Source organism: Aythya marila (assembly GCF_965140915.1).
Source record: "Aythya marila genome assembly, chromosome: 1".
NCBI classification, from domain to species: Eukaryota; Metazoa; Chordata; class Aves; order Anseriformes; family Anatidae; genus Aythya; species Aythya marila.
Window position 1 is genome coordinate 78,837,642 of NC_139042.1, and position 19,999 is coordinate 78,857,640.

A 19,999-nucleotide genomic window follows, 5' to 3' on the forward strand; every position below is an offset into this window, starting at 1 on the left:
TCATGCTGGCTAGTGGGAAAAGACCGCTTGTAATTATTTTCCATGAATTGCTTTTCAGGTCGTTTAAGCAGATTTGATGCCGATTCAGGGAAAGTTTAGGATTTTCCTGCAGGAACCACCTGAGCTGACGCGGGGGCACGCAGCTCCCCCTCAGGGCGGTGCACAGGACACGGTGAGCGGGCTGCAGGTAGGGATAACCACACGGGCAGCTGAGGCAAGGCAGCATTTCACGCTCCCCCACCGCCTCCCCAGCGCCCAGTCCCCCTTCACACCCTCAGGGACCCTCCCGGACCCCACGGGGGCCGCTCTGCCCCCTGCCCACCCTCAGCCCCTGAGGCGCGGTGCCGCGACATGGCGGCCCCCTCACTCCCCCCCAAAAGGCGCTCACCCCTCTTCGCCCCCTCCCCACCCGAAAGGCCGCCAGGCGCATGCGCGGCGGCGGGCGCGGAGCTGTCCGAGTGCTGAATCCCCAGCGCCTCATTCCGGCACAGGCGCCGGGGTGCCCCGCAGCCCCCCGCCCTCCTCCTCCTCCTCCTCCTCCTCCTTCTCCTTCATCCACCCACCCAGCCCTCCGTCCCTCCATCCCTCCTTCCACCCGTCCCACCCTCCCTGCCGACAGAGGGGAGAAGCAGACCGAGCCACTAGCCCCGCCACCGTTCCTAAATACTACTTTCCAAAGCAAAAAGGGGGAATAAAACACACAGGCAACAGACCGCTCGCAGCGCTGCTCCCCTGTGCGTGATGCTCTGTGGGTAGTGGGGTTTCCTCTTTCCTCTCCTTTTCATTTTTTTTTCTTCCTCTCTTTTTTTTTTTTTTTTTTTTTTTTTTTTTTTTTCCCCTTTCTCCCTCACCCACTAAAATCAAGGCGAGGGAGCGACCAGGTCTGATGCTTTGTCTCCTTTGTGTTGGCTGCTGGAGATGAGCCTAGGCTTGACCTGACCATGATTCCAAGGACTGGCACTTCTTTTTTACCCCCAGTTTGTAGAGATCCAGACCTTCTCTTCCCGACTTCCAAGAAAAATAAACTATTGCTGAATTGGGGAATCTAGGCAGCACCAGCATACTTTTTCCCTGCATCTCTCTGGAATCGTTTCTGGGATATTTTCCAAAATCACCACTGAAAGCAGGAGGAATGAACCGGCAGCTAGTGAAAATTTTGACAACCTTGTTTGCATTTTTCTTAGAGACAAACCACTTCAGGTAGGTGATATGGTTCTATGTGATGATATTTTTCAGAGGTTATGGAAATCATAACTATAAAGAAACTACGTGACATTAACCTAGTTTGTTTTGCTGTATTGAGAGTATTTCATGTTCATTCTATATAGGCTATCCCTTTTACACTCAGACTCGTTGCTTGGTAACAAACACCAAAAAATCAAGTTTGGGTGATCTATTTTCCATTTCTCTGATTGAAAAATGTACATTGTTACTGATTATCAGTATAGCAAAAAGCAGTTCCTTCAGTTTTTCTTCTGAATTTAATCTCTGCTCCCACCAGAGGTTATGTAGGAAGTTGCTTCGGTTCCCTCCTCTTCATGCTCTGGAAATAACTGAATCAGTTTTGTCAGGGACATGGTTATTTGAAATTAGAGAGCCAGCCCTCTGATTTTGGGAAAACCCTGGGTTAGACCAGTACTATGCTAACTTAAAGTATCAGTACATATGACTGTTGCTTTTTTTTTTTTTTTTTTTTTTTTTTTTAATGTTTTATAAGCTTTTGCTTTAGCTATTGACTTTTTGCGGTACAAGGCAAACAGGTCAGTTTTATTAGCCAAAACACCATTTCAGCTGAGATTCATTATTATAATATACACAGCTGTGTATCTATATGTACATGTATAAAGTGTATTTATATGCATAATGATGTATATATACAGTGACAGAATGAAATAATGATTATATTCATGAGTTCGCATACACGAGATCACAACACAACTTATAACTAGTGGATTCAGAATGAAAACAGAAGTAATTTGTATAGGATCATCCCAGATAAGTGCACTAGATTAATCTTCCAGTTTTTATTATCTTAACTGAATATTTCTGTGATTTAAGATGGAAATGTTATCTATTTTGTATTAAAAAATTAAAGTTGTTGTAACTGTACCATGTCACTGACAAAAGCAAAAAGAAGCAACTGCCCTCTGTATATGGAACCTGAAAAAAGCAGGGAATCACACCTCAAGAATTTACTATCATTGCTTTTTAACAGTTTTGATTTCTTTATAAAGAGGTAAAAGATTTAATATTTGCTTTTAATTTCAGATGTTCACTTGTATATCTATTTTGTTTATACTTACATGTAGATGCACAAAAAAATGAGTAGTTCCCTTTGGGTAGATATTTAAATAGTGAATGGTTCAGATGGAGATAGAATTACTTTTTGTATAGCTGAAAGACTGTATTGAAACATAGATACTATTGAAACATAGATACTATGACATTTAGGAATCAAGATAATACTATTTATGATAAAATCTGTGCCCCTGCACACCAAATATTACTATTTCATTATAGTTTCTTTTCCCCTTTGAATGACCTGGGGAAACTCGTGAATTCTCTTGTTTTGAAATACCCGAGGTGCTTGCAACATGTAATATGTTATGTGCAGAAAGTTTCACATGCATGATATGGTACCAGAAGTTTGCTCTTAAAACCTGAAAACAGAAATGTGTTCTAAGAGCTTGCATATAAATACCAGCTGGTGATAATATTGATCATTTTTATAATTTGATGTTCATTGGTAAACAAAACAAAACAAAAGTAAAGTAAACTAAAGAAAAACCCTGCTAATATCAGATATGACTGACTGAAACCTTTTTGCCCTTTTGGGGAAGAATCCAGATATTCATTAGCATGATTTCAGTCTTCTTTGGGTGACATTTGTAAAGAACATTTAAAAAATAATAATAAATCTATACCATTTTCAGTAAAAGCAAACAAACAAACAAACAAACATATTTTTCAGTGTTGCTTGGTGAGTGTTGCCAGCTATTGTTTGGAATTTTAAGACTACCTTAAATCAGTGTTAACATATATGCATTTTAACTGCATACATACAATTAAAACAATGATATGAAATAGATATCAAAGTCCCTGTGTGATTGTTCTATACATTAAGACAAATAGTAAACTCTATCGTCTAAACTCTTAAAGCTCTAATAAATTTCCTAAAGCTGAGGTTTTTGTTTGTTTATTTGTTTGTTTTTTTGTGTGTATGAAGAGCAAGTTGTGTCCATGCATACTACCTGAAGCTCATTTTTATTTCTAGACTAAAGTTTTCTGATGAAAAATAGTCTATATTACTCTATAAAAATATTAATCATTACATTCACTGGATTGATACAATTTTATTTAGTGCTAGAATTTCTTCATGACTTGAATGAAACACTAGCTAAATAGTAGCTAATGGTGGCTAATAATTTATTTAGGACGACTTTCTGTAAAGAACATGATTCAAGATCTGGAAAATCCCCCTCACAGACCCTGTCTCCTTCAGATTTTTTGGACAAGTTGATGGGAAGGACATCGGGGTATGATGCTAGAATCAGACCAAATTTTAAAGGTAAGTTTTTTAAAACTGCTGATAAATTAATTGTTTACCTTTTGATCAAAATGTAGTTGTAAGGGTGTTACGTCTGGGTTTTTATTCTCTTTTCAATAACTTCAGCTTTCTAGTGTGATATTGTCATGGAGATCAGTCATTCCAATGGAATACTGGAGGAACAGTGTGGGTGATAAGGGTACAGAGCTTGAAAACCCTCTTTTCAAATTTACCTGTACATGACAATAATACTTAGGTGCCAGAGGTTGTTTTTGAAGATCTTACTAATTCCACATAGAAATAAGATTCCAGGTCCCTCTCTAAAAACAATTGAGATGCCTGAAAATTTTAAGCCATGAAGAGCCTATCTTCAATATTTCCATGATGAATTGTGGTCTTCTTTATAGCAGGCTTCTTCTTCTTCTTTCTGAAAAAAAAATGGTCTATGCTTGTGTTCAACTTGAAGAAAGTAAAATCTTCTTCCCCAAAACAGGGAGGTAGAATTCAGGGTATGCACACAACATTTATCTGGGTAACATTTTTAAGAATCAGTTTTTCAGGATCCATACAAACTTGCAAAAACATATTCTGTTTGGGGAATTTCCATGACTTCCCCCTCTTCCCCCTTTTCTTCCAAAATTTTGACTGAGTTGAGGAGAATCACAACCACTATTCCAGAAGGCTGTGGACTGGAGGCCTCATTTGCAATCATTGCTATCAGAGCACGTTTTCCTTGCTGTAAACCTTTAAATCCTGGTGGAAATGAACAAAGAATGTCTTTTGGCTTCAAATGAAGAGAGTCTGGAGACAAGTTTTCATTGTAAATATTTAATGTTTTTGGAGAGCTCTCTAATACCACCCAAACAGGCTCTTCTAAGCCAATTCTAAGCTTGGAATGTAGTTCTACTTTGAAAATTAATAAAACTATTATTTCCTCTACAAATCTGGTGCCAAAGTACATTTGCACTCGTATCTATTGGCTTTGTTGACCAAAATGCACGTTTTTCTATACTGATCTTTGTTAGCGGTGCTGTGAACACTGATAACAAGTGAAATAATCATTTCTTAGCCAGCAAATGAACCGTTAGGAAAAAAGGAGCTCACATGTCAATGAGGAAAGTGTTTAATTAAATTTAGATCAAAGATCATTTTCTCTCTCTTTCACATATGCCAAGTACAAGACTTGTAATGAAATGTCTTTTTTGACTGCTTACCAGTGAGGAGGACTCTAGTTTGACTTTCAGATAGAAAGGTTTTAAATTAATAAAACTTTAGTCAGACGAGTTTTAATTTCAGAATAGTTTTCAAAATGTTTATTGAGTCCCTGAATTGGGGTCCACATTGGCTTGTAGTAATATTACATTAGCTTTTTACATTCATGTAATGTGTTTGCATGAATATTAGAGAAGTTTCATAATGCAGATAAAGGCAGAAAATTGAGATTGTTAAGAACTTCTTCCTACCCTTTTTGTGGGATGCACAGTAAAGGAAGACTTCTGCTTCATCTCTTGTAGCTCAGGTAAAATCAGTGAGACTGGCAGTCATGTGCATAGGGCAATAAAAATATAGCTCTTTATTTCTCCCAACACATCTAAAAACATTTTGTGAAAAAGGCAGGAGAAAACAGATCCACAGCTTTGTTCCCCTGATGCTCAAGTGGGTAGAGTAGGTATGGTGTGCACAACGTAAGGTACATGCTGATCTGTTTGACAAATGCTTTTCTCCTCCAAGTCCCATAGTTCATGTTCTCAAGGTGAAGCTGCTGCCTGATGACACCTATGAGTGTTTAATATCAAAGAGTCTGGCATTTCATACATGTATACTTTCATGATGTCACTTTCTAGTGCGGTGTGGTACTTTGCAGCAGTTTGAACTGACAAACAGATCTGCATTTTTTCATAACTTCACATCTCTGAGCTCTCAGTGGTGAGGGGTATAAAAGGTTTTCTTGTGAACTAGAGAGCTAAGTCATCTGGGTTTGAACTTCACAGCACAAGTGATAACCTTTTCAGCTGATAACTATTTTTATTAGTCATTATGATGCATACCTATGTTATAGTTGCCCAGGTCTTGTAGTTTTTTTAAATAATAAAAAATACTTAATGTTCTATATAACATTTTTTCCTTTTAAAGAATAAGAGCACAGCTGCAAAGAGGTCATAATAAATTTATCTTGCTTATAGTTAAGTATTATAAAGATTTATTTATTTATTTTGTACCTAATCTTTATTGTGACCTTAATACAAATTATTTCAGTTTCTAACATTTATTAGCCTGTGTGAGATTTTGTATTTTTTATTTTTTCTTTGGTGATATGCTCTGTTGTACAATCAATACTGATATTTTAAGTAACATAACTCTATTGATGTATGAGATATTAAAAGATTACCCAAGCTATAATTTTTTTTTTTTTTTTTTTTTTTTTTTTTTTTTGGATTTTAAGGCAAGAAGTTTTAAGCATAAAATATATTTGTGGGAAGAATAGCTTAAACTAGGGGTAAAATATCTGACTCTGCATATAGTCTGGGGTTAATATCCATTTTCTGTGACTTGCAAGAGACATTCTGCATGAAGATAATGTGTTCACTACTCATGCATTTGTCTGACTTTTTCTGCTTTAGACCAGTTATATATCTTTCTCCTAGTGCACCAGGCATTTTAAAATGTCAGAAAAGTCTGATATTCTTGGAAAGGCAACTGAGTAGAACCCATTTATCTTATACCACTGATTATAGAATAATTAAATGTATTTTTATGACTAGTCTGAATTACTGGAAAACAGAAAAAAACAGGACCTATTTGATTATTCTGTGAAATAAAGTCTACACATTCTAAAAAGAGAGGAAAATGTTGCTTACTGGAACAAGGTGTTTTATCCAGATAAAGCATTTCATTACTAGTTACTGCTTTTGCCTAACTGCCTCTTGTGAGTTAGAACATTCAGGAAGATACTGGGAGAGCAACAGATGAATATATAAACGTTTAGACATCAAGAACACATATCACTGCTTAGTTCTTTCTATTTTTAGTCTTATATCTTTTTCTTCCCAGCAGTGCTGTATAGTAAAGATCCTTTCTTTTCCTATCTTTCTCTCTTATACAACCATTGGAGAACACAAAGAATGATTTCTGGTTCTTGTTGACACAGCCTGTGGTCAGATACAGAGCAACCAGGGAGAAACTGTCGCCCCAACGATCAGCCAGAGATGATGCTCTCAGAGATGAAGTGCCAGAATGATGCTCTCAAAATTGCCTTTCTTTAATCAGTTTGTCAGATACTTAATGCATGCTTTTCCATCTCACACTTATCTCTTATTGAATTTGAATAGCCTAATAATTTCTGTAAGGATACAGAAGGGAATACTTTTAAATGTAAATATGAAGACTACAAGCTAATACTAACTGAAGTTCCTGAGAGTCCTTCTGTTGACAGCAAAAATACACTTGGGGTCCTATGACTTGATTTGCTTTCTTTTTCAATTATAACATCAATTAAGTGTGGTTTACATAAAATAATAAAAAGTGAACCTGCATGATGTTCTTTTTGTGTGATTAATATCAACGATATATACATTTAATGGTAAAAAGCAACAACAACAAAAATCAGAGTGAAGTCTTGTACTTTCTCCATTGTTCACTTCGTTTTCCTCAACAAAACCTGAAGTAGTGCAGGGCACTTGTGTTATAGCACTAGCCAAGAATGTAGTTTTGTGATGGTAGAAAGTAGAGATGGCAAAGTGATATCATAGATTCATATATATTCACCTCAAGCTTCCTCAAGAATACTATATGCAATACCATGGTACACAGGATCAACCTACCACTTAATCACAATATGAGATGCAAAGATGATGGGAAGTCAGCTTGAATTTAAGATTCCTTGGCAAGTATTGACTTCCAGAAGATAATAAATTATGTGTTTTAATACCTTCATCTTCTAAAATCACTTAAAATCTAAAATAAGGTATAACTGATCAGACAGAGAAAACTAATTACCCATAGGCATTACTAAGTCCTTTATGCCTAATACTATAAGAATTAAATGGCTGTCATGCACTGGAGAGAGATGGGGAATTTGTCCCCAAGATCTCCAGAAAATCTTAATAATGAGGATAAGAGTAATTTTATTTTGTATTGAGTTTAATTCTATGTTTCCAGTGCATTCTTTCCTATTAAGTCGTCCCCCCCTCCCCCGGCTTTTTTTTTTTTTTTTTTTCTTTCTGAAGAATATTCTGATTTTTATGGAATTAAGTGGAGATGTGTAGCAAGCGTGCCCATCAACATTATCCTCATCACTGGATGGTGCAATGCAGTGTGAACCGACTTGCTCAAAAGCTGCTGCTTTTGAACTCAGAAGTCTTATTGGAGGGATGCTGTTTGGGCATGTAGTGACTGTAGCTGTAAAAGATTAGTCTGTGATTACAGTGGTGTAATGCCATTCTCGTGCCGAGTCAGTGGGTTTACATCTGAATAATAAACGCACGGACTAAGTCATTTACTGAAAATTAGCCTGACAACTGTTACAGAAAATGGCTTATGCACTTTAATACTATAACTCCTTGGCACCAAGGGTCAGTTTTTCCCATGCATTCAAGCCTGTTGCTTGTTTGGCCCCTAAGTTGACCAACAATAAAATATTTAAAAAAGCATGAATAGAAACCACTGAATGACATTTAAGGGTGAAATGAATGACATCAGGAGTAATACATAAAAGCAGCTTCTATGTACATGCTAAGATGAGGCACTGTCTGATGATATTTACCTTAATATAAACATATGCTTCACAATAAATACCTGTTGGAAAAATAACCTATAAATATATTAATAGGCTGAAACATATGCATGACATAGACACGGAGCTGGCATGTTTTTTTTCTCCAGTGGTTAACAACCTTCCCAATGCCAGACTTTAATTGGTAACAACCACTGCCCATAGCATCAGATGCAGTGAGTATTCTACATTGGGCTACTTTCTATAGAGTTGAGGCTCAAAAGGCCACATCCAGTAGAAGCTCAAATCAGAATCAGGCATGACATCAGAGAGGAAGGAAGTGCACCCTACTGATGCACATGATAGGGCATATGCAGAAGTTTTATTATAGGCAGAGGGAAGACACATGGCCAGTTTCTGGAAGCAGCCAGGCTGTTACACTCCTTAAACACAGGTTTCTTGAGATGTGTGCATATCCGTTATTAGGAAGGTATGCTTATGATTTACTTTCATCTTTGCAACAGGCCTCTCACTGTAAAGGTGTAAAGGTAGATGCTATGTGAGATGCTATATGGGGATATCCTATCCACAGAATATCGGTGTGTTGTGGTTTTTTTGTTTGTTTGTTTGTTTGTTTTTGTTTTGTTTTGTTTGTTTTTGGGGGGTTGTTTTGGTTTTGTTGTTAGTTGGTTGATTGGTTGATTATTTCTGTTTGTTTTATTTCTTCAACTGTAGAAATGTAGCTAAGAAATTGATGTTCTGTCACTGCTCTATATATGCATGTTTTCATGCAGAAACCTTTCCACTGCAATTATGTGAGAAACCTTTCAATTGTGTTTCTTTTATAAATCCTTGGAAAGAGGGCTATGGAAGTTGTCCTTCTCCCCATCTTTTTTAGTTTCATGTTCTTTCCCAGAACATCAGCAGGCTATGGGAATTTTATAGCTAGTTAGGTTATGTCAAGCCTACTAGACAACTGGGGCCAGACAGCAAGCTCAGGTAGACTCCCTGACTACCTACACAGCTTATGTGTTTGCTCATTCCCTGAATCTCTTTCTGAGCTTCCTCCAAATAGCTTCCTTCCCTCCAAAGCAAGTCAGAAAGGCTGTGAGGTTGCAGCAGTGTAAACACAATGTTGCTTGACCTCCAGGCTAAGGATCTGTTCCTGGTATCTTACATTTGAAAGGTTAGCCATGGTCATTTATGTTGTGTTGGTGTGTTGCTTTTTTTCAGTACCAGTGATTTAATTAAGAGGTATCAATGGATTTGGCAGTAGTCATGGAATATTGGTCTGCTGCTGCATAAACTGCCAAGTGGATTTATGATAAACAAATGTTAAAGCAGATCCAAAGTCTTTTGATATCTAAACAGGAGACACTATTGTTCTCACCATGTTCTAATTTAATTGTGTTATTTTCATTATTTCCAGTGTTGGGCTTAGATTTAAATATCTTATGTAGTTGAAGCCAATGCCTTGGGGTCAGTAATTAAGTGTCTTGTTATGTTTCATCTGTCTTAAATAGCATTCAGTTTATATATAGAATATATAAAACATATACACTTGATTTACTATAAATATAACATTTGTAAACTGCAAAATCTATTCCATACAGTGATACAGTAACTAGGAATATGTACACATAAAGCAGAAATATGCAGATTTATTAGGCAGATTAATTATTTTAATCTTCCCCACCCTCCAATATGAATATAAAACTCTGATTAAGTCATCAGAAAATGCATGTTTGATACTTCAGCTTCCAAATATGCATTTCACAGTCTTTCACAGAAATGAGTGATTTTAATGGTCTGCAAAGAAGAGCCCTCTAAATGATGCAGACAAGGTGGTACCGGGTCTGACCCAGCTTTCAAATGAAGAGTATGCAATGTCTGGCATAAATAGCTATCTGCCGATCTCATTTAGACAAAATCCATGGTTAAAATGAAAGCATAGAGAAATATAAAGGTTACAATTCTAGAAAGCACGAGAGATCACCAAGCACTCAGTTAGTCCAGGGAGAAAATGTGAGGGGAACATGGCTTTTTAACCTTGTAGCTGGTTGTCTAAGAGTCTTGACCATTTTGATATAGTGCACAGACGTGACTGTTGTAACCATCTCATGCTGTGGTCTGTTGAAGTACCTGTTACAGAAAAAGTTGTAAGGACAGGAATTGGAAACCAACACTTCTCTCACTCTTCCCAATAATTACTCTGACAGCTAAGATACAAATTTTTATGAATTCAGTTTCTCTCTTTCTCCAAATATTTAATCCTAAGTGCTTTGCTGCACAATAAGGTGAGTTCAGAACACCATCTGCACCTATTAGCTATTGTAAAAAGTGACCATAGCTACACTTTGGGATTAATCCCATCCATTATCAATATGAGGTGACAATGAGAGATTTCCCTCTGCAGTCCCAAGAAACTCATAGACTTGTAGCTTAGGAGGTGCAAGTTTTCATCCCTTCAATCTGAGGTATGCACAGAAGATCCTAGAAATAACTCCTTCTGCATGGTATTTCCCAATGTCTTGTTATTAGCTGCAAAGCTGACTGGGTTTTAAAACAGGACTGAAAGTCCTTTCACTCCTTTAAAAAAGGACTGAAATTTGTGTTTGCTCTTTCAAAGCTTTTACATGCTGCAGAGTAATGATTTGAACTGTGGATACTGAATGAAATACCTAAACCTTACTGAGGAGGACTCAGAAATACCACCAATGCAGCAGAATTGCATCTAGTTCTACCTGTTTCAGGACTAAGATTTTGTTGGTTACAGCTAACAGTGGCCTGTCCAGGGAAGAATAGCAGTGTTATGATGCTCTTCTCTGAAAGCTAATATCCCTACATTTGTGTTTCTATCTCTCCAAAGTTCAGGAATACATGGAAGAAACTGGGTGAATCCAAGACTAGATGAGTTGTGGGCACTTTCTCTTGAAGAATAGTGACAGATATTCAATTGATAAAGTTATTCTGTCACAAGAACCTGTCTATGTTATCTCCTTTGTTTTTGTACTTAAGGAAATACAGCAGAGAAGAGGCCAAATGCTTTCCTTAAACCAACATAATTAGGACCTAAGATTAAACCTAAGATTAAAATTTACCAGATCAACATTTGTTATGTTAGGCTGTCTATAATGACTACATTCCCGATGTGTGTTGTCTTCATGTCTCATCTTAGGTTATAAAACTGTTTTATCACGACTGCTGCTTCTTCTTGTGCTGTTTAGTTTGTTTAATAAAGAATAAGTCCTAAATAATAAATAAAATAATAACAACACTTTGGCAGGAGTGCTGCTATAACCTCTCACACTGAAATGTAAAGCAATATCTCACTCTGTTGAAGAGATGCATGCAAATTACATGAATTAGACCAAACCAACAAAGGATGTGAAAACTGCTTTCGGTCAGGATGTGAATATAGCCTGTTGCCTATTCATAAATTCATGCACAAACCAAAATGCACATGTGGCCACTCCACATAAGAACTTCAGACTGCAACAATTGTCCTTTGCAGACTGTGATGTCCTATCAGATGGAGAAGTCTGTGGTATTAAAAACCTTTGGTCAGTCTGGTTATAGGAGCCATCCTAAAAATAATAATCCGGGAGAATTTTGCAGCCATTTGGCTCCATAATACTGAGAATGACTTTGCAGTTCTTTGTCTCCTTATCCCTGAAAATGTTATTTTATTTTATTTTATTTTATTTTATTTTATTTTATTTTATTTTATTTTATTTTATTTTATTTTATTTTATTTTATTTTATTTTATTTTATTTTATTTATTTTATTTTATTTTATTTTATTTTATTTTATTTTATTTTATTTTATTTTATTTTATTTATTTTATTTTATTTTATTTTATTTTATTTTACTTTATTTTACTTTATTTTACTTTATTATTATTTTTTTTTTTCACACTTCTGAAGTGGGTTTTGCATGGGGTAAAGCCTGAACAATCTGTTAAAAACAGTTCTTAAGTTCACACACACACACACATATTTAATTTATTTATTTTTTCCTGTATAAGAAAAACTTCGTAGACTCATCAAAATTGGAAACAGTTAGGGACAGACTCCATATAGGCCAATACAATAAACTCCTCGGTGTGAATATGGTCTCATGTGGACAACTTTATAATAGACTCCTACTTAACATGGATATTGGTTGTAGAAACTGTAAAAAGATTGTACTTTGACCCTACAATGAACTTTATGTTAGCAGAGCTTTGAGCTTCTTAAACCATGTCATGGTCCTCTCAGTGATGCAGTGAACATCCTGCATAGTAGAGCTTATCATTTCCTTACTACAGATGATTTGGCATTAATAAAAAAAAATAAGCCAGCCAGTTTATAAGATGCTTGTTTTCTAGGCCGGCGAAGAGTTCTCATTTCCACTTCTATTCTTCCAGCCATTTTATATACAGAGTTCCTTGATGACTGAAAAATTGCTGGTTAAAGACATCCAAGAAGTGCCTTAATCATAGAATTATAGAAGAGCTTGGGTTGGAAGGGACCTTAAAGACCACTTAGTTCCAATACCCTTGCCATAGGCAGTGACATTACCCACTAGATCAAGTTGGCCAAGGCCCCACCCAATCTGGCCTTGAACACCTCCAGAGATGAGGCAGCCACAACTTCTCTTGGCAACCTGTTCCTGTGCCTCACCACCCTCTGTGTGAAGAATTTCTTCATAAAGTCTAATCTAAATCTATCCTCTTTTAGTTTAAGAACATTCGCCCTTGTCCTGTCATTATCTACCCAAGTGAAGAGTCCCTCTCTGTCTTTTTTATAACAAAACTTTAGGTATTGAAAGGCCACAGTGGGGTTTCCCTGGAGTCTTCCCTTCTCCAGGCGGAACAGCCCCAGCTCCCTCAGCCTTTCCTCATAGGAGAGGTGCTCAACACTGATCATTTTGTGGCCCTCCTCTGGACTCCCAACATGACTACATCTTTCTTGTGCTGAGAGCCCCAAACCTGCATGTAGTACTCCAGGTAAGGCCTCACAAGGGCAGAATAGAGGGGGCTTAAAGGAGGTCTTGCAGTTCCTTTTTTGGTATTCAGGATGTGGGAGACAACATAGCAGGTTCTCAGAGGGATACAGGATTTGTAAAGAGAGTGTACAGGAGACTGAGCTAAAGGTACAACAGAACAGCTGATGGGTCAGGAGGGAGGAATTAAGTTCAGAGTAATATTCTGTATAGATTGTATGGAAATGAGTGGAACTATAAGGAGGTCAAAAAATGGGAGTTCCCAACAGCTGAAATGTTTAAAAACAGAAATAAAAATGTTAGTTCTAGGTGTGGTGAATATATGTGGTTTTGTCTGTGACCAGTTGCAGATTGCCATCTATATCAGCTCCTGACCTTTTCTGTTGTCATTTGTCCCTATGCCTGAGCCATCCCATTTGTCTAAATCCCGTTGTTCATCTGTATCCCATACATCATTTGGTGCATAATTCCCTAGCAACAATAAATCAATGTCTGGTCAGTAATGTTAGTCAACCAAACTGCTCTTTTTCTTGAACTCCTGCATATGCCTTCTGACAGTAAAGCAAGGAGCATTAGGGAGATGTTAAAATAAAAGCTAGCAGAATTATGAAATAAGGTAAGTGTCCAAGGCTCAGAAGAATAAAAAGGGAGTTAAAATATATTCTGAGACCTCTCTGAATACAGACAGTGATATTGACCAAGTTCTATATTTGAGACCGTACCTATTGACACGTATAACTAAGCTTCCATCAATTTCTGTGGTACAAGATCAGAATCACAGAGAAGGAACAAAGGAAGAAATATTTAGAGAAAAAGGAATAAAGCACCATTTATTATTATTAATAAATGTTTTGAGGTGAGTAGCAGAACATAAAGCAGTTAATTCTGACTGAAAATAAAAGCCTAGACTGGGTTAACAGAATTTCTGTATTATTATTATTACTTTTTTTTTTTTTTTTTTTTTTTTTCATTAAGCAGAACTTTCCTCCTGCCTTCTCCTCTCAGTGCATATTTTTTATCTTGTGTTTCCGTGTGGTCTCTTAGATGAGTTGGCTACAGTGAATTTGTAAAATATTATTAAAAATAAGATTACCCAAGAGTAGTTTGACTGACCCTATGCAGGAATGCAGATTTCATGACTAGAGATGTAATACCATATTTTATTTAACCACATTAAGGTGTGTCTCAGGCCTCTGAACACATTAGGCAGTTCACATGCTGATCAGCAGCAAAGAGCTCTGTCTTCATTAATGCAAAGCAAGCAAGCAGTTTCTCAGAACCAGGTGCAAGGAGCATCTCTGCTACCTGCTCCCAGTGAGGGTGAGAGCCTCTGCTTTCCATTTTCTCATGTCAGTGAAAATTACTTTGTGATAAAGAACAAAACAAAACAAAACAAAACAAAACAAAACAAGTAGGTGCCTGGATGTTTTCATCCCATAAGAAAAGCTAACAATTCAATTTAACCAGAAAGTACCCATTTCTCCCTTGCACTGGAGGAACAAAGACTTCAGATGTAAATGCCTTGTAGTAAGGTGCTGGTCACTCTTCAGAATGAAAAGATGTGAGAGAAGAGAGGGGAGTTCAGAGAAAAAAAAATAAAATTAAAAAAAAAGAACATATGAAGAATTAAAGCATTTATTTGAATATTTTCAAAGTTGGCATACGTACTAAAGTACCTTTGCAGTGCAGGTTTCTAGTTCCATTAGGAAATTTTTGGATCAAAGATTTCTTATTCACTTTTTTTTTTTTTTTCTTTAAATTTGTTTCCACAGACTCATTTGCACATGCAAGATTTTAGCTTTGGGACTGGCTGCACTCAGTCACAAGTGTGACAGGCTTGTATAGAAATATCTCAGTTAGCTTTCAAGTAATTTGCTCAGAGGTGCTTTGTGCCACATAGAGATGATACAGAGCTCAGCAGGAGCTATAATGCCTGAGGTTACTGGCCTCCAGTGAATTCCAACCTGCCATGACTGCACTGGTAGCAGCCCTCAAACTGCCTATGTGAAAGTCAGCTCCAATGCCTTTATGTGATCCATTGTGTCTGTTATTGCTACATACTCTTTGTAGACTAGCTCAGGTTAGCTGGGTAAATCAGGAGCATGTCAACTGTTTAAAAGGCTTTTCACTTCTGAGCTCCTGGTTTGGGGAGTGAAATGAAATAGTGCCTGAAAATTGTTCATGTGGTGTCTGTTAGATAACCTGCATGGAAATACCCCACTGCACCCCAAAGCTGACAGTAATACATGTTTCTGTTATCAGCCTTAGCAAAAAGAGGCAGGGAAGAATGAACACGTCATATGGACTATCCTGTAATGCCAAATGCAGAGCTGAAGAGGTTTTGTAGCGTGAGACTCACCTTCCTCTTCCAGCACTGGGTCTGAGGACAGAGGCGTTCCTTCAGTGTAAGGAACCAATCCAACATGCCAATCCAACAATTTTCACAGGCACTTTAAGGCACAAAAAGTGCATCTTAGCAGGGATTTTCCTCCTGTGATGTGCTGATGGGATTTTAGCAGCATGACTTCTGTTACATTCAGCAATAGTCCCACAGCTGAAAACTCACATACCACTTCAAAAATTACTTACTGTTTGTAACTTGCTTACTGTTTGACCTCAGACTATGTCAATGCATATATGGATGGCTTTAGCTCTACTTACCTCAGAGACCTTTTATTTCTGTGACTCATTCTGTAATCACCTGAATCTGACAATCACTGTAGTATTTGTCTTGTAAGTCTCCAGTGGTATTTTACTGAAGAAAAGCTTTCAATTTTGGAATGTGACGTGCCCTTTTTATATCTAGGTAATGTTGTAAGGCTGCAGTTTTGCTCAAATGTTTTCTGAAGTTAAACAAATGAAGGAAGCAGCTTAAATTTTGATGTAGAAGAGTTGTCTTGATGCCATTTTGTATATTTATATGAGTGTGTGTGCACCTATATGGGCACTTCTGGAAATAGGCAGAGACACGAAAACTAGGGAAAAAATGTACTTAAGGCATTCCTTTAACTGTAATGTTTTTGTGCTGGTTCTGTGTTACCTACTTTGGGCAGAGCATTCTGTATGTCCTTCACTCTACATATACCATTGCAGTAAATGGCATTGCTCAAATATATTCTTTAACTACTTGGTAGTATTTGGGCTCAGTAATATCCATGGGCATGAGATTCCTAGAGGCTTTAGGCACCTAAATTTGTCTGCAGATTTGGCTCTGGATCTGTCAGTGTCTTTGTAGCTCTTGGCCTTATCCTGTTGTTCATAAATGTATATGTATATTGACTTCACAGAATACAATTCTGTATTCAGATGCAAGAGTAAGCACACAAAACTGTTGCTACATTCCCACCAGGAGACATGGCATTCTCAGCCAGCTAAGTTATTATATATGACAGATGAACTTACAGAGTATGTTGGTTTTAGCTTGATGAAGCAGAAAAATAATTTTGTTTTTATTTTATTATTAGTTTTTTGTTTTTTTTTTTTTTTTTTTTCCCACAGTAAATTGCATCAGTGCAAAGTACCATACAATTGCTATATTGCAGAGGTTCCTGAGAGGTTCCTCGTGAGGTTCCTTTTTTATTTTATTCATTTGTTTTATAGATACAATTGCCATCAATGAATAATAAAATTGATGTAAGCATAATAATTTCTGTGTAATGTTGGATTGTGGTGAGCACATCTAAAGAAAAAGACTAATTTGTTTTCTTGGCATGATTATACTTAGGGAGTTAGGGTGATGTGCCCCACAGAAATCCTATAGAAAAATAATGTCCTTAGTGAAAAAGCATCATTTCCCAACAATAAACATCACCTCGATTTTCAAGCCTTAGGGTGATTATGTTGTCCTGGTGTTATTAGTTTTGCTTCTTATGACTGATATATTTCCTTTGCTGTTAAGACACAAATGAGATGATGGAGGAAAGGTGGGGGAAAATGTTGGTTTTGCCTAAAGGCAAAAGAAAAGGGAAAGGGAGAAGGAGGCTCACCTAGGTACTTGAAATAAAGACCACTTGTGTTGTGGTTCCTGCTTTCTTAACAGAAACCTAAGTAAACTTCTTAAATCATGAGCTTTTTCTCACCAGGTGTTGAACTACGTATTTAGGCAAAACATTGAAAACAAGTGTACAAACTGATCTGCTTCTGGAGTAGTTTCAAGACAGGGGTCTTGAAACTACTCAGGGGAATTTTTCCAGTGCGTCAAAGCCCCCTTTCTTTCCTTGGGCATGTATCCATGGTCCCTGGCCAGAGGACTGGCTGAGACACATTTGATAACACTTTTCCAGTCCTTACCTTGCCTGCTTCACTCTGAGGAGGGAGGAAGCTTGAAGGATAAATAACTTGCTCCTGCCTTATGACCATGGCAAGCTGTGGTGTCCCAGCAGTAGTTCGGTGTTGCTGCCTGACGTACAAGGATGTGCCTGCAGGGCCATGAAGAGATGTGTTGTGAAGCTCTTGAAGTGGTAATTCAGATACATGTAGTACTGCAGCTGCAGAAGCAGAGCCCTCCATGGGAGTTGGCTCTTTTTGGTCTCATGAGGACTGTGCTGGATGTTGGAGGCTGTTTAGTTTGGTGGAGGAGAAATGGTTGGTAAAACCCCACCTGCTTCTGGAACTGGCAACTTAAAAAACTACATTCAGAAATCTTGCTGCTCTACCCTACTGTTATGGTATCTGTGTTAGCAGTGCTCAGGTCAGCATGTATGTCCTCAATCACATTTCACTCTCCTCCCTCATTTAAGCTTCGATGTGAAATCCCCACGCCACTGATGAGGGGACACCCAGTCCCTAGTGCGATCACTGTCCCCTCACTTTGCCTTATGGTCCTGGTTCTGGATCCCTGCTTTATCCTTACATTTGGAAGGGATTGATTTTAATCTTTTCAAACAGTCCTCATCCTTATCCTGCTCTCTATGGTATGAGGAGAAAGGCAGTTCAGTTCAGCTTTCTCACTGATATACAGAATTAAATAGATTATCCAGGATAATGGCAAAGCACTTGTTCCATTGGCACATGTGCCAAAGTCAGAAGGTTGACCAAAAAATACTGTTTAAACAAAAAGGTGGAAGATTTGGCTTTAAGATTCTTAATAGATTCCCGCAATTTTCACTTTAATTCCATGAGAGAGTTCTGGCTCATCGTTTCTAATTTTGCTTCCACGCCTCTCTGCTTTGCCCAGAGTTCTTTGTATGTGTACCCATATGTCTCTGTGTACGTGAACTATATTTTAGTTTGCCTTACAAAACTGACAATTGTGCAGGCATTGTTTTAAATCTTTTATATAGGTTAGATTAGACTAGAATAGAATAGTTCTGTTGTAAGGGACCACCAAAGACCACCAGTCCAGCTGCCTGAGGCTGACCAGCACATTACCAAAGGCATTGTCCAAACGCGCCTTGAGCACTGACGGGCATGGGGCAGCACCCAGCTCCCCAGGAAGCCTGTTGCAGTGTGTGAGCACCCTCACACAGCAAAGAAACATTTCCTGATGCCCAGCCTGAACTCCTCGGCGCAGCTCTGTGCCATGCCCATGCCTGGCCATCGGGCCCCAGGAGCGGAGGCCGGCGTCTCCCCCTGCGTTTCCCCTACTCAGGAGGCTGCGGAAAGCAGCGAGGTTGCCTCTGGGCCTCCTCTCCTCCAGGCTGGGCAGCCCAAGTGTCCTCAGCCTCCCCCCACAGCACATGCCTTCCAGCCCTGCCACCAGCTGTGCTGTCCTCCTCTGGATGCTTTCAAGGACCTCAGCAGCCTTTCTGTGTTGTGGAGCCCAGAACTTTTTGTTTTGCGGAGCACACAATATTCAAGCTGAGGCTGAACCAACACTAAATATAGTGGGAAAATCACCTCTTTTGACTGGCTGGCTGTGCTGTGTTTAATGCATTTGCCAAATGCAGTATGATTATAATTTTCCTAACATAGACATTTTAGCAATAAGGCTGAAATTAATTTGAAGAGCAAAAGGCTGCCAGGTGCAGCCTAGAAAAAATGTATCAAATACACAGAGTCGAAGTGGACGTGATAATACAGATATGGTTAGTTGTGGTTAGAATGATGTCCAGTGAAAGAGTACAAGTAAGTCTTTCATGAACCTGCCAAATGAAGAAAGCTTTGGGGTCGTGTGTTAACCAAATTTGAGAATATTAATCAAAAGCTGCAGTTAGCAGTTGGACTGGTCTCAGCTTACAGCTTTCAGCACTCACCAGTCAACAGTGGTACTCCCTCAGACTGTGAGATGGATTTGCCCACTCTGTCAGATGACAAGGAAAGGATTCACTCTCCAGCCAGATGGTGGCAAGGTCACAGCAGTGCACCTTTGGTACAGGAGGTGTGAAACTGTATACCAAAGCAAATATAGGTGGATATTCAATGTACTCAGGCTTTCTTGCAGATGAGTATTAAGGACTTTCTGTGACCATTAAGTGCCCTGAAGTCACAGGAGGGGTATGACATATTACAGTGTCAGGCATTATTAAGAAGACAGTCTATTGGAGAGTCACATCATCTGTCAACAGCAACACACCGTACAGGAAAGCAGGGGAAGGGAGTTGCAGGGAACAATAATGATATCTTGTTTGCTTGTCAGAATACCAGACACCTTCTTTCTGGTGTATTTGTACATTAGCTACCTGGGGGTTATTTTTTGGCCTGAGTACTTTCATGAAACAGGCATTTTTCTCATGACTTAAAAATGACTTTGACAATCTCAAATGTACCTGAAAGGCACCTAGACTGCTTGCTTGTTCATTCTAGGTGACGAAAA

General features: G+C 38.2%; 1 protein-coding gene across 2 annotated transcripts in view; it reads left to right on the forward strand.

The window, feature by feature from the left end:
* Positions 1–1,132: 1,132 nt before the first annotated feature.
* Positions 1,133–19,999, forward strand: part of GLRA2 (glycine receptor alpha 2) — a gene marked incomplete at both ends in the record, with an annotated part of 130,177 nt that continues 111,310 nt past the window's right edge. For both annotated transcript variants that reach the window (XM_082753525.1, XM_082753524.1), the window contains 2 exons: positions 1,133–1,200; positions 3,435–3,568. In XM_082753525.1, coding sequence (XP_082609651.1) covers positions 1,133–1,200; positions 3,435–3,568 — 202 coding nt within the window. The remainder of the gene's footprint in view (positions 1,201–3,434; positions 3,569–19,999) is intronic.